This window comes from Botrytis fragariae (genome assembly GCF_013461495.1).
Source record: "Botrytis fragariae strain BVB16 chromosome Unknown tig00000050, whole genome shotgun sequence".
In the NCBI taxonomy this organism is placed as follows: Eukaryota; Fungi; Ascomycota; class Leotiomycetes; order Helotiales; family Sclerotiniaceae; genus Botrytis; species Botrytis fragariae.
In genome coordinates this window covers 555,478-571,002 of record NW_023500992.1, presented here as the reverse complement: position 1 = coordinate 571,002, position 15,525 = coordinate 555,478, and the positions used below count along the sequence as shown (strand labels likewise).

The following is a 15,525-nucleotide window of genomic DNA, read 5'->3' as shown; positions in this document are numbered from 1 at the left end:
CTCAAAGTATTTTACATATCGATGCGCTTGTGGTTCCAAGATCATCATTTCGCATCAATAAATCCCAAAAAACCTTGACCTGAAATTCTGCGCGAGATACTGGTTAATGAACGACTCTGAGATCTGCGTAAAACTTTCGAGTGCCGGAGATCCTTCATTTTTGCAGGTCTCGACACATCTGGACACATATTCCACGAGAATTAGTCTCCAACGGTATGAACTCTATTCTTCCGATCCGATGTTACGATAGTCTTTAACTTCTACTTTCTCCAGCTTGAGTTTAAAGAATGAATAATTTTCAGCTTAATAACATCACAGCTGTTTGAAAATTGCATCAGTATGTGTTTTCTGTGGCGTAAACTGTCTATTCAAAACACCCGAGTATTCAAAATGTTTAATTCGAAAGGTACATTGACTGTTTACTACAACCCAGGGTTCCAGCATTCTAGATTGTAGTCTCACAATGAAAAAGACCTGATTTCTCTAACCGACTGGGCTTTCCAAATTAACGTGAGATTATTATCACTTTGGTCTTCGGATGCCAGTAAAAAGAAAATGTTGGTATCAACTTGGTTGATAAGTGTAAAGTACTTTAGTCTATTATGGTTGTAATCGTTCTTGATCATTATTATCTATAGGAAGCTAGTAACTAATGTAGAAAGGCGCTAGCACCTCGCTAGCTATTACAGTGCCATCTATGATCACATGATCGATATCCCGACAGAAAATATCTGTGAGATTTACGATATCATTATCTGGAATATCCAGAGCATCCGAGATATTGATAAGAGTTCAGATACTAGAAGAATTCCGGATATCAAATATGATTCGATCAGTGGATACACTTCACATGTTTACATTCTAGATATCGAAATGAATTCTGCAGAGTATCTACTCATGCTCATCTTGTCCACGAAGAGGGATGGGATAGAAGTATGATCATGGGGGTAAATCAAAACGACGAGACGCGAAACCCAGTGCAGACCCACCCGAAGTAATTCATTTCTTACGACACTCCATCACATCATTGCATATCAAATACTTTCACAAAATCATCATCATCATCATCCTCACCCAGAATTCAAAGATAAACATAAGAATAAGACACCAAACCAATCAATTGATATCTAAGTTACAATACACCAAGACGCTAAACAATAACAAGCAAGACCAAATCACACACACCATCTATCACATACAAGCGAACCCAATCTCCTCAGCAAAAGACAAATAAGTTAGACAACCCTCCCAAAAACGACAAACAAAGGAAAACTAAAGACAAGAAATCAACTCTCGATCTTTCGAGACCAGCTCCCATTCTCTCACGCAAGCACGCACCCACCATGCACCAGCCAGTCCCCAACACCTTCTCTCCGAGAAATCACTCTCTCTGCGCTGAGTGGAAAACCGTGCAAGTATTTGACGCTAAGAGCGCCATCATATCGCCCAGGGCTTCGATACCTGTAATTGCATTATCCACATTCAACAGAAAGCGCTAGTTGTCCAAGCCCAAGTCTCTGGCTTATCCCCCTTGGCAGCAGTGACTGTTCTATCTCCAAGTTCAAAAGGCCCATACGAGGTAGGGTCGTTGTTCAAATTAATGTAAGTGTATGCCATCATCTGATTGTGGGCTTTCTTGTCCTTCTTGGTCACCAAATCGAGCTCGACTTCGCTCTTTATGCCAAATAAGCAGCCTTGGTATGTATCGTTAAGACTAACCCCGTTGACCTGGGGGTCGAGACTATAAACTGCTGGGGCGCCGACAGGTGGGCTCTGCTCGTTCAAGTAGCAATTTCTTATTCCATTATCTATATATTCAATGAAGAGATTGCTGCTGGAGCTCTGGTATTGAAGAGTGTAAACCACGCTAATGTTCAGGCAGCCGAGGGCGGATGGAATGAGGGCTGCGGCCGAAATGAGAAGGGTAGAGAATTGCATCTTGAAGTCGTTAATCGAAGTAAAGTGATTGTCAAGAAATATGTCTATAAAAGAGTGTGGAAGCGTAATTGTGACTTAAAACTTAAAAAAATAATTGTTAAAACAAAGGAAAGTTTAGAAAAGATTGTTTGATGGCAATGCCGATTGTTGGATGTCTTGATGTGGAAGTGATTGTCGATGTGAGTTGTCTACAGCGTGATTCGAAGGTCTTTATATATTTACAATTTGATTCCTAGAATATTTGAAAACTGAGGATTAGACGTTTATTTGGCCAGGCGCTTGCATTTTTAGACAAGCTAGGCCGTGTCATCCTAACGACAAAAGGGATCCTTCACAAAACGTTATCCTTGGGTCAATTTTACAAAGACCCGCTGTTGTCCGAAATTGAACTGCGGCTTACTTTGAGAGGAATTAACGCCCGCAGTATGGCCAGCTTGGGGATTAGTTTAGAATCTGACACCGAAGTAGACGACCGCTTCAGGATTTGTTAATGGCGGCTGAAAGATGGGATGTAGGTGGAAACATACAAATTTTCCAACAATAAAAAAACCAGTCAATTTTGACAGCATGAGTATCAAGATAATCTTCTTGTTATGCTTGAGTTTGAAATCGAATGTGAAACTCAGAAGAATTCATGGAATTTGTTCCAGTCAGAAATCACTTTGCATGGGAATGAACTTCGGTAAGCAAAATGTTAGTAAGTTCGGGACCAAGCGAATGCTCCTCCCCGCACTGACCAGAGATCCACCCACGTGGAGCTTTAATCGCATCGCGCTAGGTTTCCAGAAATAACTTCAATTTGTGGAGTAAGCGTTTCGAGAGTTGGAATTGACGCGATAACATAATCCTACAGCCCTATAACGGCAGAATACGGTCCATTCTCCTATTGTGGTAAGACGAAATCTTGTAAGCTCCGAACATGCCCATGAATTTGGTCTCGTGGAGCTACACCGAAGCAAGTCAACCAACAAATCCGGATGCTTTTCGCATAGGTTGCTTTCATTCGTGGACTAAACGTAGGACATAGAAGTAAGGATTATGGCCTCTCACGGACAGCACCACTTGTACGTCAACGGGGCAATAACACAAGAATGCCAAATTAGTATACGAGCTTGCTGCTATACCCAGTAGAACTAGCTTGCCAACAAACTGTGGTCCTGGTGGAATCCTCACTAGCACTCACTGCGGGCTAAAATGCCCAACCTTGACATTTCAACTGTAGAGGTATGGAAGTCGTGGAGACTATCACTTCCAAAATAAAGTTTGGCATCACAAAAAGAATTCATGTACAAATTGTCTTGTATGTGATTTTAAAGCATTGTCTCTTCTTTCCTCGTAATTGTTCTATTTCTGCTTACATTTGCTGAGGTTCTCCCAACATCTTGTTTTAGCCATTTCAATCTCCATTCCAGCGTCGGGAGCAGATTGTCTAGAAGGCGAAGACTTGATCTTCCAATTTACTGACTGGCTTTGCCTTCTTGAAGCCCAACCCTTCAGAGGCTTTCTTCATAGCACTGATCATAGGTGGTGGTCCGCAGAGCAAAAGTTTAACATCCTCTGCTGGTTTAGGAAGCCATTTCTGTACAACGTTAGCATTGATGATTGATTATATCAAAACTTTCCAGATAGACTTACAGTGATCATCTCAGGAGTGACAAAACCAACACCGCCATCCCATTTCTCAGGTGGATTATTCAAAACGTAGTGAACACGGAAACCCTTGTCCTGAGCGGCCAAGCCGTCCAAGTCATCTTTCAACAAGATATCCTCAGGATTAACATTTGCGAAAATTAAATCGACCTCAGTTTTATCTCCAGCAGCTCTACCTCTAATGACAGCACGGATAATTTGTAACATGGGCGTAATACCGGTTCCACCAGCGATCATACCAAAATGACGAACCATGTTAGGAGTATAGACCATTGCACCTTTTGGACCCCGGACCTTGATAGTTTGACCGACAGTAAGGGAAGCCATATGTTTAGAAATGTTTCCGGTGGGGTAGGACTTGATGAGGAGGTCGAAGTAGCCTGGTTGGTGATCGCCAGAGACAGGTGTATAAGATCGAACAATTTCCTTGCTTGACCCATCGGGTTGGGGAAGAACAGCGGAGATTGAGATATGCTGACCGATAGGGAGACCGAGGATAGAGGTAGGCTTTGGCAGGCTGAATCGATAACTATGCTCATGTTAGAAACTGTCAAGACGGCTTAGAATCAAACTAACATTGCTACATTGTGGGAGATGATGGTCTTCTCCTTGAGCTCAAAATCTTGAAAGACAGTTGGCTTTAGGACTGGAGTTTCCTCTACAAAAATTGTCAGTATGTATTACATTGCGAAAGACCGTGTGCAAAGCATGAACTTACGACTCGACCAAATCTTGTATCCCCCGAGAACGGCAGCAAGAGCAACGGCGAACGGAAGCCAATCTTTTTTGACAATAAAGCATCCAAATATCAAAAGACCAGATGGAATATAGATGCCATCAATGTATGCCTTTGACAGGAACTTATTTGCTGGTGCCGTACTCATTTTGGCAGATTTGGTGGGAGCTCAAGAAATTGTTGGGCTTTTGTTGCGATCCTTGTACTTTTTGCTCTTTCGAAGATCCCACCGAATGAAGATCACAATATACAATATACCGTGCTTAATCAATTACTCTTCTCACAGTGTCGACAACTCTCGAGCGTTGCTTTGGAGGGGAGACCCGACTTAAAAGGAAAAGTAAGAGTGGTGGTAATGTAAGAAAGAGGTATAACGTGCGGTTCTTCTCCGCGGGAAAGTCAATACCAAAATAATTTAGCTCAAGTCTGTCATTGTTGATTTTCGGCTGGGGTCAGAGCTCGCTTGCCGAACTTTACCCCGATGAGGATAAGGTTTCCTCAACTCGGAGTCATTCCGATAGATGAAACTACGTCTAAACCTCATCATATTGACAGGGCTGAATAAATTTCCAAACCAAGTAACTTTCAGCCGCCGTGTGAAGAAATGGGTGAATCGGTTCATCAGAATGGAGAGAAAGGAGGTGATAAATCGGAAGATTCACCATTTCCTCTCACAGACACAGATAGATGGGTTTTATCACAGACTGACGACGAGTTTCATCTGCATGATTGGGACGAGTTGAAAGAGATTATAGGTGAGCTATCCTCAAGTAAATCGATTAAAAGAGCTTCATTTCGTTTCCATATATTATATAAATCGCAAAACATCAGAAAATACAAAAAGGATCACCAGTGTGATGACGATCAATCTCCCAGGTTCTGTTCTATGCAGCTTTCTCACATGACATTGCGTATTTTAGCCCAATTCTATCTCTAATTCTTGTCAAGCAACGAATAATCTCTCAATCCTCAAACGAAAGCCCTCTGACCTTCGTCGATATATGTCTTGGTCCACAACTATTAAAGCTGAGTATGGAAGTATGATGAATTATATCCTCCAACATCGACTTCCCTGGGGTTCGCCACCATTCAGCTACATCTCTTCAATCCCATTTGAGGATCCCTCGGATTACAAAATTTTGCTAAATGATTGGCCATACGGTCTCTCGAAAGATGTTACCCATTTTGTGGTGTGGTCAAAAACACCAATCGCCACCGACGATGAGAATGGAGATGTGACGGATGAGAGCCGGAAGATAATTGAAGATTTCGTGAAGAGAACATTTGCCGATAGGTTGAAAGGCACTGATAAAGTGATGTGGTTTAAGAATTGGGTCGCATTGCAGAGTGTCAGAGCCCTTGAGCATATCCATGTCTTGATCAAAGATGTCCAGAAGGATGATATTGAGTTCTGGACAGAGAACAAGGTCTAGAGCAATGGATACGCACAGGAATGTATCTCCCATGTATATTGCTCACACCACCTAGTATATCGAAGCTCTATCTTGCATGACCTTGACTGGAACCATATACAATATACAATATACCATCAAACATCAACAAACAAGCGACTTTACTGTCTCCTCTGTCTTCTATTGCCTGCCATTGGCATTTGCTCTTCGGGTGCTTGTGCTCTCTGACCACCACCCATCATGCCCTTTGCTCCCGACCACAGACCAAAAACCTTGTAAAGTCCATATATAGGCACCACGGAGAAGACGAGCCAGCCCCAGTTGCCAAATATAATAACCACCACCAATGACAACCAATGCATCCATATAATATCGAACATATATTCTGTCAATCCTGGTGCTGCAAGGTCTTCTCCTGCGGACACCATCTTGCCAGCTTGATCAAACTTGGGACGACTGTTTTGTTCAAGGAACCATTCAATAACCCAGGGTGCAAGTGAGAAAAGTACGTATGCCCACATATTCCTTGATCGTATCAAGAAGTGGAAGAGGCAGAACAAAGCATTTGCAATAAATGTCCCATAATGGAGGTAGTTTAGTGCTTGGATATTGGCCTTTGCTCGATCTTTCTTTGCTTTTTGTGCCATTATGTATGAGGAGGAAAGATGATATCGAACTTGAATAAATAGATGTGTTTAGGATCTGGCCTTTTCTTAGATAGCTGGGAGACAAGATTAATTCGATGTAATGTCGCAGATTGAACAATGGAGAGGTACCTTTTCAATAACAGAATCCCTAAGCTCGACTTTATGAAGGAATCAAACTGATTAAAGAATTGGGACAGAATGTTGGTTTTCGTAAAGTTGAGTCGCTTGTAGTGTACTGGCTCGACTGGGTAATTGAGCTTCTTCACAAGGCTGAGTCTGCAAGGAACAATTCAAAAGCAGCAGAAGTGCTGTTGTGTACCTCGCTGACTAATACAAACTCCCCCAATTGACTGATTGTTGCTGGGTGGATGGTCTGCAACCAATCATTCCCACCGCGATCAGACAAACAACAGAACAAAAATCGAAGAGGTCGAGGATGAGCAAGGTTTTGATGTTATCCCGAATTAATAGCAAGGAATATTCAACTATAACCATACAAAACCGATTGTATTGGATTTTGGATTTTGGACTCATAACGTTTGCATTTGCGCCGTATACAGCCTTCCCCTTTCCTTTGGTCTGGTCTTCTTTATTCTTGACTATAACTTCATACGACCTTCCTTCCTTCCAAAGCAAATCTACTTCGATACCTATACACGGTCCTTAGAGTCCCATTTCAGCCTTTGCTTCTTGATACAGGCAACGACCGTTTTCTGCCTACCTTGCCTTGTCTTTCCACCTTCATCGTTACATGATAAATAGTAACCAGCAACACCAACATCTCTGTTTTCTACGACCTTACGATCGTATTCACGAAGTTCCTATTTGCTTCCTTTTACCTACCACTTTCAACAACAATACAACCAGATAATATTAATGTCATCGATCCTAAGATAGCTTTCGTGGAGCTACGAAAAATTTACATTTATCAGATCGACCAAACAACGCCACGCGCAAGAGACCTATTGTCCATTCTTGCTCGAAGTTTAAAGGAACTAACTAAGGATACCTTTTCGACCAAACCAGTTCGACCACAGTCGAAAATCAGAAGCTCTGTTGACTTCATGGCGAGAACATCATAAAAAACACAAAATTCGCGATTTGGGTCTACTTCCTCCTTTCGCCATTTTACACAATGCCCTCCTCTAGGAAGGAATCAATCAATCCTTGTATCACGAATCAATTTTGTCAACTCATCTACTACCACATTGATAATAACCTTCTCAAGAACGCCTTGTTTTTCGCAGAACGATTACATGCATACACCCCGAAAGGTCCCGAATCCTCCTACCTTCTTTCCTTATGCTATTTGCGACTTGGCGATTATGCTTCCGCTTTTGAGGTTGTGAAGAGCCCAAACACTAGGTCGGGGCATCTTGGCTGTGCATACATCTACGCGCAAGCATGTCTTGCATTGGGAAAGCTCAAGGAGGGAATTTTAGCATTAGAAAAGAACAGAGGTTGCTGGGGGGCACAGAACTCGTTTGGTAAACATACACAATACTTACGACATCCTGATCCTGACGCATCTGCGGTTTGTTGTTTGCTGGGGAAGCTCTATCGTGCTTTTGATGACAAAAAGCAGTCGATCGGTTATTTTGAAGAGGCGCTGAAATTGAATCCGTTCATGTGGGATGCATTTACTAATCTTTGTGATATGGGTACAAGTGTTAGGGCCTCGAGTACTTTTAGGATGAGTGTGGAGATGGAGGCAATACTGAAATCGAATACACAAGATCGGGAGGGCCAAATGGAAACATTGTCAGTGGAGGAACCTAGGCCAACCCGACCCAGCGCACGATCTTACCAGAGTGACCCTACAGATCCTTTCAATAATAATTCTTCGTCTCGATCATTTGCGGGTGGACTTTTTGGATCACTTGCGACTTCTGCATCATCGAAGCTCGCCGAAAGCAACCCGAGTCTTACAAACCTTCCTGCGACTGGAGGTATCAGCATTAGCTCTGATACAATAGAAACGCCTACTGGACCAAGCGCTCCCCTCGATTATACCATTGCACCTAGCCGAAAAGACACCAGTGTAGCATCTGCATTTCCCATCAACATGGAACCCCCACAGGCTCCCGTTCGCAGAAATCGAACTTTACAGGGCCTTGGTATGGACTTTAGTATGGATGTTCCTAAGATGGGCCGATCTATGGCTTCGAAACGACTTCAGAAAGCGGCTGCTGAAATTTCGGAAGACAGCAGCGCGGGACATAATTCTCGCCATAACTCTGTTACGGTACCAGGTGGGGATAGGAAACGAACGGTATCCGGACAGGTAGTACCCCGACAACCTTCGGAAGATCCTGGAGCACCTCAGAGAAGAAGTGTCAGGTTGATCAACCAATTCCGGCCGACGAGCACCAAATCCTCCAGTAATCTTGCGACTGTGGGGCCTGCCCCTGGAAGAGAATTGAAGAAAGCTAGACCTCCGATATCAAAGATGATGCGTCCAGCTGGGTCCTCCACGGCTGGCAGACAGGTCAGTGGTAATCGAAAACCAGTGGAAGATTCTATGGAATTAGACCAAAGGGAAGGAGAGATAAGATCCCGGATATCCACAAAATCATTTGGTACTAGATCTTCAGAATCGGACTCTGGAACCCGGGAGGAGGCTTTAAGATGGCTTCTCGATCTGTTCAAGAAGTTTGGGACTGGTTATTTTTTACTTGCAAGATTTCAATCTCATCAGGCTTTGGAAGCATTCTCTACACTATCTACTCAACAGCAAGATACTCCTTGGGTGTTGTCACAAATGGGTCGTGCTCATTACGAACAAGCGTCATATACCGAAGCGGAATCTTTGTACAAACGAATTCGACAGATAGCACCAACACGCTTTGAGGACATGGAGATCTATTCTACTGTGCTGTGGCATCTCAAGAAAGAAACTGATTTGGCTTTCCTAGCCCACGAATTGGTAGATTCTTCTTGGCAATCGCCAGAAGCTTGGTGTGCACTTGGAAATTCCTGGTCGCTCATGCGAGATCACGAACAAGCTTTACGGTGTTTCAAACGGGCCACACAACTAAATCCTAAGTTTGCTTATGCTTTTACGCTTCAAGGCCATGAGCATGTTATGAATGAAGAATATGATAAAGCACTTACTTCTTACAGACATGCAATGGCTGTTGACAGGCGACACTACAATGCCTACTACGGAGTTGGCAAAGTGTATGAAAAGATGGGTAATTACGACAAAGCATTCATACACTTCGAAGCCGCCTCCAAAATCAACCCAACAAATGCGGTGCTTTTGGGACTTATGGGAAGTGTTGTCGATAAGAAAGGAAACAAAGGTTTAGCACTTTCATACTTCAAGAAGGCAATTGACCTGGATCCAAAATCAGCTTTGACTCGCTTCAAAAAAGCCCGCTGTTTGATGACGATGGGGAGATTGGAGGATGCCTTAGATGAATTGAAGATCTTGAAAGACTTGGCTCCTGATGAGGCAATGGTTCACTTCTTATTGGGGAGACTATATAAGAGTATGAAACAAAAGGGCGCTTCGGTTCGGCATTTTACCATTGCTTTGAACTTGGATCCAAAGGTATATATATGCAAACGATATTGATTAAAAAACTCACCACTAATCAAAAACAGGCAAGCCAACAAATCAAAGAAGCGATCGAAAGCCTAGAGCAAGGAGATGACGATGATGATGACGAGGCCAGCATGATGGGCTGATTTGAAACGACTGTACTCGAAATCTTGGCCATAGTGGATCTCCTAATTACATCGTTCTTTTTGTTTTCGCGTTGCGTTTCAACTCATCTCTTTCAAAGATACCCATTAGTTATCGACCTATTATTAACTCCAATCATTGAGTGGCCTTTTAATAACAGATGGTTTTGATGCCCCACCTTCACTACTCACACCGCACTTGAGCATCCCTACAAAAACTACAATTAAAAAAAGCTGTCAACCCCACAGCAAAACATGATGATACGATAAAACTGGAAGACGACTCGGTTACGATAGGAAAAGAATCTTAGCATTTGCATTGGGTTGGCGTTCTTCTTTCCGGCATAGTTTCTCATCACGGATGAGTCGATGGATAGTAAAATCCTTTTCTCTTCTTGACCACACAATTTGTCGATTGCATTATATCACTACGCTAGCATTGCTCTATTGACGGATGGCCACTATTCAGTGGCCTGGAAGAGCAATTACAGCGGGGCCTAAACATTTAGGGGCGAGGAGGGCGTGTAAAATGAATTACTGTGGATTATAATCATCTCTCTCAATGCCTTTTCGGAGGATCGTAGGCAGGGTTGAAGGAAGAAAGGAGGTTGGAGATTAAAAGAATTGTATCATACTTTTCTACAACAAGAGTCAAATCTTCCTTGAATGGATCTGATTGCCATTGCGTGAGTGATTAAATGTTTGCATCCTATCGAAAAAAACTGGCGATGTCCTAAGGTTGCGAGTGCCTCCCCATCTATTCTTGTGGTTACTTGCTTCTCCTCTAAGTTTTAGGTGTCGAGGCCTTTTTACCTGAGTCTTTTGATGAAGGTTGTTGTAGGGGTGGTTCATGTTTACTCTACTGGTATCTGGACTCTGATGAGTGTCTTTGTTCTCGTTGGAACAAGGGCGTTGTTCTGTTATTGCTATGCTTGAATTGTATGGGTTTAGTATCTGTACAATATTACACATTAAACTCACCCGAGAGGTCTTTTTACACCAAAGCTCATCTTGTTTAAAAAAAACCAATTGAGAATTGATGTATTTTCGAATTGTTGTAGAAACTTCAAAATCAATAAATGGTTTTATATTTATTGTATTGAAATGAATCAATCATTCTTATCACTTTTCGTTGTTGCTAGGATATTACTTGATTCAAATCGAGGTCTTTATCTCTCAGTCTTAGATCTAATTGTAGGAAGTGTCTCTTAAAAGTCTTTCAATATTATAATTTTTCTATTGTTTAACAAATTCATTAAGAATTTACAGAATAAATCTATTTGGATAGAAATGCAACGAGAGTTTTATTTAAAGTGATTTAGTACAAAAGCTGAGTTTGTTTGGAGAATCAATTCGCGTAATCGTTGTTGAAGTTACTGTGTCGAGATTTGTACTCGTGCTGTTAGAAAGTATGCAACACTCCACCTAGATACGGGCCACCAATCATCTTGTATTTTACTACCTTATGGGACGTGCCTGGGAGTGAATTGTGGCATACTTTCTGGCCGCACGAGTAGGGACGGCTTGTTGTGTTTCTTAACTTGGGGGAACAATGATCTTGTTGAGATGACCTTGTTCAGGATACCCTAGCTCTCACCAAGGGAATATCCTGTAAAATGTCCTGGGTCTTTTCTTCAGATCGTGAAAAATGCCAATGAAAGGCTTATAAATATTCGAGTGTTCTTTCTAAGTTCTAGCTATTCAACCTTCAGTCATCTCTAAACTTCATCCATATTAAGAGCTTACTGAACCATTTCAAAGATCAGTACTAGAAACCTCCCAGTCATATTTAAAAGATGTGTCTCACCCTTAATTTAAAGCATTTGGCCTGTGGCCACGAAGAATCATATGTTCGTCCATGCCGGCGTAATAGCATTCGTTGCAATATGATGTCAGCCCACACCCGCACTCTAGAAGAAGAAGTGTGCCGCAATTGTTGGATTCTCCTTGACTTCAGACAAGCCCTGGTCATCGACCAGAGTATGAAATGACTGAGGACGACATATTAGGTTACCAGACTTGGAATCTCGTAGCTGAAGCACTAGACTTACAAACTCACCTCCAGAACTTACCCTTCTCCAGCCTTCCCAATCAATATGCTCACTTTCACTCGACAAATATAGTGACATTTGATTTACTTAATCAGAATGCTATGGGACTACTCTATAATCTTGTTCATGATGGTTTGGATCCAGCTTTCCAGATGCGTGTCACTGACGGTGAGGATATACCACTTGTTGAGAGAACAACAGCCCTAAACATGCATCAAATTCTATTAATAAATCAAGCTTTGTTAGATGCTTCTGAAGCTTTGAGCGACTATGATTGGCGCATCGCGATGGGCCATAGAGTGTTTATAGACTTTGCCAATTCCAGACATTTCACTCGTCTTGTAGACCTGCAAGCACCCGTAGACGATTGCAGTATTTGCGTAGATCCTCTCAATCACCGTGATGAAGGAGAAATGAATACTGCGATAGTAAAGACAATCTGCAATCATATGTATCATGAGCGTTGTTTGGAGCAGTGGTTCGTATCATCTGCTCGTGGTGACTGCCCTTATTGCAGAATATTGCTTCGAATCACGGAACTCCCACAAATCCCTATCCGCCAAGAAGTAGAGGGACCTCTTCCAGATTGGCTAGCGATCTTAATCGAGTGTTTACAGGATGTTGGGGCAGCGCTAGAGACCGTGGAAGTCGAGCGGGTTGATGAACTAGGCGTTCCTGGTGACTTTGACGCTCTTGGTGTAGTTAGGCGTGTGATAGGACGGGGTATTGAAATTTTTAATCACTTAAACTTTCACTACTTACACTTTCACTTGTAAATACTGTCATCTCATCTTAGTCTTTTCGTTTCATACAATAGCCGCTTCTATCTTTATCTCTTCCCATTTAAGAATGACATCACATTCACATACAATAAAAAATATAAAAATAAAACATAAAAATCAATACCCATAAAACTTCAATCATATAATCTACCACGTGATCATGTGCTAAATTCGAACCCTCACTTCATAAATTTCTATTTCCAGATCCTGTTTTCATTTCGAATCGACAGATTCTTTTCAATTAAGAGTTGCGAGTACTTATCGTGTATCGATATGGATGTTATTTCCATAGACGTTCAATAAATTAATACTTGTGCAACTGGACATTACTACTGTCGAACTAATGAACTAAACTCAAATTCTGAATCACAAAAATGGACAGTAATATTTTGAGTATATATGTACACTTCAGTCTATTCATTGTCCGCTCTTCAAGATTTCTTTGACCAATTCAATTGGAGTTGAAAGAAAATGTATCCTGAATAGTCCTTTATGTTGTTGAAGGAGAGTTTGTCGACCCTCCAAAAATTAAGCGAGTGCAGGAATATTGGAGTGGGAGAGGAAGAGGAGCAGCAGTGTTGAGAGAAAACAAGATTGAGATAGAAAGATAAATCGAAGCAGAGGTAAAATAATAGTAGTATTGAGATTAAAACTTAAGGAAATCCAATAGAGAAGACTAACAACAGAAGTACAAGTGGTAAAGGGAGCAATAATGGAAGAATGAAGAAAATGAGGTGGAAAAGCGGCAGTAGAAAAGTTTCTGTATTATGGGATTTGAACATCGATGTTTTACTTTTGCATCTACTTTTGGTCGTTAGAAATGGTGATCAGTCGTATGTTGGTTTTATTAATTGTTCTGTTGACCAGCAAACACAATGGCTTTGTTGTGTGCATCAGTTCTTTGTGTTAATTCTTTGCTCTGTTCTGTTATTTCAAGTCTATTGTAACATTGTTTCTATGCTTTTGTCTTTGAGACTCGGTAGGGCTCCGTAACTGAATCAAAATAAAGACATACTCTTGTGTATTCTCTGGGAGCTGTTTGACAATTCAGTTCACGAACAATGTTGTAAGGTTTATGTTAAATTCTTGAGAATTATTCCTAGATACTTTTATCTCATTCTCATCATATCTAGACTACTATACTTAATATCTATCTCTCTTCAAAAAGTTTAAGCTCTTTGAAGATATCTAGTGCAAGATGTGTATCACCATTGATTTTACCTTCTCAAAGTGTGGCCATGGAGCGCACTTCATCCGTCCTTGCCAGGAAGATGGTTCTTTCTGCGGAAACATGGTGACTGACCCTATGGTGTCCACACATGCTGACTTCTGTAATGATTGCTTTATGCTTCCCGATCCCAGAGCATCTAAGCCTGATGAAGACCAACTTGGATACCCGTCAATTGATTTAATGGTAGAGCTATATCAAATCCGGAATGTTGAAGATGAAACCAAAGATTTACAGGTTCGGCTCCAAAACTTACCCCTTCCTGAGGGTTTTCGAGGTCCCAGTTACCGCTTATCTAATTGTAGAACTTTGAGTTTGCTTCCTAGAGATAGTCTCGATGTGCTATTTATTATGGTTAATCAGCGCCTGATTCCTGACTTTTGGCTTCGCATACTCCGCGGCGAATTACCATCTCCTCTAATCAGACAATTAATTTTACACCTTCGACAAATCATGATGTTGAACCTTGCACTTCATCGTTCGAGAAAAACCCTTTCGAAAGTCGAATGGTACATTGCTATGGGCTATGAACTTTTCTCTCAGGTCGAATCCACTTCGTGTGATGATGATTGTGGATTTGTCGCCAGCCGCTCAACGAGATAGGTGAGGAAGGCGCACCGGTAAGAACCCAATGCAATCATGTATTCCATCTGCAATGTATTGGGGAATGGATTAACATGTCCCCCAATGGCGATTGCCCAGCTTGTAGAAAAACGCTTCGAATGATACTGGAACCTATTCACGATACTCCAGCACGAGGCCCACATCCAGAATGGCTTGTATCCCTATTGCCCCCCGCACCACAAGTTGCTCCCAATCATGCAACGCTTGTAGCACAAGAACTTGTACAGTTAGAGGCTGATGTCGAGGATGCGCTTTTGAGAGCCGTGGAGACTGACCAAAGTCTCACTAATCTCGAGGATGAGCTACAGGTTCCAAGAGAAGACTTTTCTGGCGTAGAAAACTTAAGTAATGAATACATTCACAACGCAAGTGAATTTGTTATGATTAGTCTCACGGGCTTGTCTGCAGTAAACTATGAAAGGTATCAAAGTCAGGTTCGGCGCCATCAAATGAGTCTCACACAGTTTGCCACGTCTTCTCAAAGACTTGGTGAAGGGAGACGAGAGGTAGAAAGATTCAATGACCACGTTCAAAGAAGATATAGTACTGCCACACTCGCACTTGTAAGAGCTGAAGTTAATTTTTCAATCGGGATTGTAGACCAGTCATTGGAATAGTATATGACGAACTCTGCATACTACCCCTCGATGCGTTGAATACTAGATTGTTGATGCTCTCCTTTTGTTCATATTTTCATTAAATTGAAAGATTCTTAAGCATAAGGAGTCTATATAACACAAAAATTGGATTAAAAAAATGGAAATTCT

At 41.8% G+C, this 15,525-nt stretch overlaps 8 protein-coding genes across 8 annotated transcripts; 5 read left to right on the top strand and 3 right to left on the bottom strand.

The window, feature by feature from the left end:
- Positions 1 to 1,482: 1,482 nt before the first annotated feature.
- On the bottom strand, positions 1,483 to 1,938 carry Bfra_004194 (uncharacterized protein; the record flags this gene model as incomplete). The annotated part of the gene is made up of 1 exon (XM_037334600.1): positions 1,483 to 1,938. The coding sequence occupies one exon, from the start codon at positions 1,936 to 1,938 to the stop codon at positions 1,483 to 1,485; it is 456 nt and encodes a 151-aa protein (XP_037193134.1).
- A 1,304-nt stretch (positions 1,939 to 3,242) lies between these two features.
- On the bottom strand, positions 3,243 to 4,472 carry Bfra_004193 (putative nitrate reductase protein; the record flags this gene model as incomplete). Its single annotated transcript, XM_037334599.1, has 4 exons — positions 3,243 to 3,517; positions 3,574 to 4,117; positions 4,165 to 4,246; positions 4,307 to 4,472. 4 exons carry the CDS (start codon positions 4,470 to 4,472, stop codon positions 3,368 to 3,370), a joined length of 942 nt encoding a protein of 313 aa, XP_037193133.1. The 3' UTR covers positions 3,243 to 3,367.
- Positions 4,473 to 4,928: 456 nt separating this feature from the next.
- Bfra_004192 (putative n-acetylglucosamine-induced protein) lies at positions 4,929 to 5,757 on the top strand (the record flags this gene model as incomplete). Its single annotated transcript, XM_037334598.1, has 2 exons — positions 4,929 to 5,079; positions 5,273 to 5,757. The coding sequence occupies 2 exons, from the start codon at positions 4,929 to 4,931 to the stop codon at positions 5,755 to 5,757; spliced, it is 636 nt and encodes a 211-aa protein (XP_037193132.1).
- Positions 5,758 to 5,897: 140 nt separating this feature from the next.
- Bfra_004191 (putative duf788 domain-containing protein) lies at positions 5,898 to 6,383 on the bottom strand (the record flags this gene model as incomplete). The annotated part of the gene is made up of 1 exon (XM_037334597.1): positions 5,898 to 6,383. The coding sequence occupies one exon, from the start codon at positions 6,381 to 6,383 to the stop codon at positions 5,898 to 5,900; it is 486 nt and encodes a 161-aa protein (XP_037193131.1).
- A 1,135-nt stretch (positions 6,384 to 7,518) lies between these two features.
- Bfra_004190 (putative 20s cyclosome subunit (nuc2 cdc27) protein) lies at positions 7,519 to 10,076 on the top strand (the record flags this gene model as incomplete). Its single annotated transcript, XM_037334596.1, has 2 exons — positions 7,519 to 9,939; positions 9,993 to 10,076. The coding sequence occupies 2 exons, from the start codon at positions 7,519 to 7,521 to the stop codon at positions 10,074 to 10,076; spliced, it is 2,505 nt and encodes an 834-aa protein (XP_037193130.1).
- A 1,793-nt stretch (positions 10,077 to 11,869) lies between these two features.
- Positions 11,870 to 13,151, top strand: Bfra_004189 (putative ring-h2 finger protein; the record flags this gene model as incomplete). Its single annotated transcript, XM_037334595.1, has 3 exons — positions 11,870 to 12,053; positions 12,083 to 12,832; positions 13,111 to 13,151. 3 exons carry the CDS (start codon positions 11,870 to 11,872, stop codon positions 13,149 to 13,151), a joined length of 975 nt encoding a protein of 324 aa, XP_037193129.1.
- A 953-nt stretch (positions 13,152 to 14,104) lies between these two features.
- On the top strand, positions 14,105 to 14,737 carry Bfra_004188ib (putative ring-h2 finger protein; the record flags this gene model as incomplete). The annotated part of the gene is made up of 1 exon (XM_037334594.1): positions 14,105 to 14,737. The coding sequence occupies one exon, from the start codon at positions 14,105 to 14,107 to the stop codon at positions 14,735 to 14,737; it is 633 nt and encodes a 210-aa protein (XP_037193128.1).
- A 119-nt stretch (positions 14,738 to 14,856) lies between these two features.
- Positions 14,857 to 15,375, top strand: Bfra_004188ia (uncharacterized protein; the record flags this gene model as incomplete). Its single annotated transcript, XM_037334593.1, has 1 exon — positions 14,857 to 15,375. One exon carries the CDS (start codon positions 14,857 to 14,859, stop codon positions 15,373 to 15,375), a length of 519 nt encoding a protein of 172 aa, XP_037193127.1.
- Positions 15,376 to 15,525: the final 150 nt, after the last annotated feature.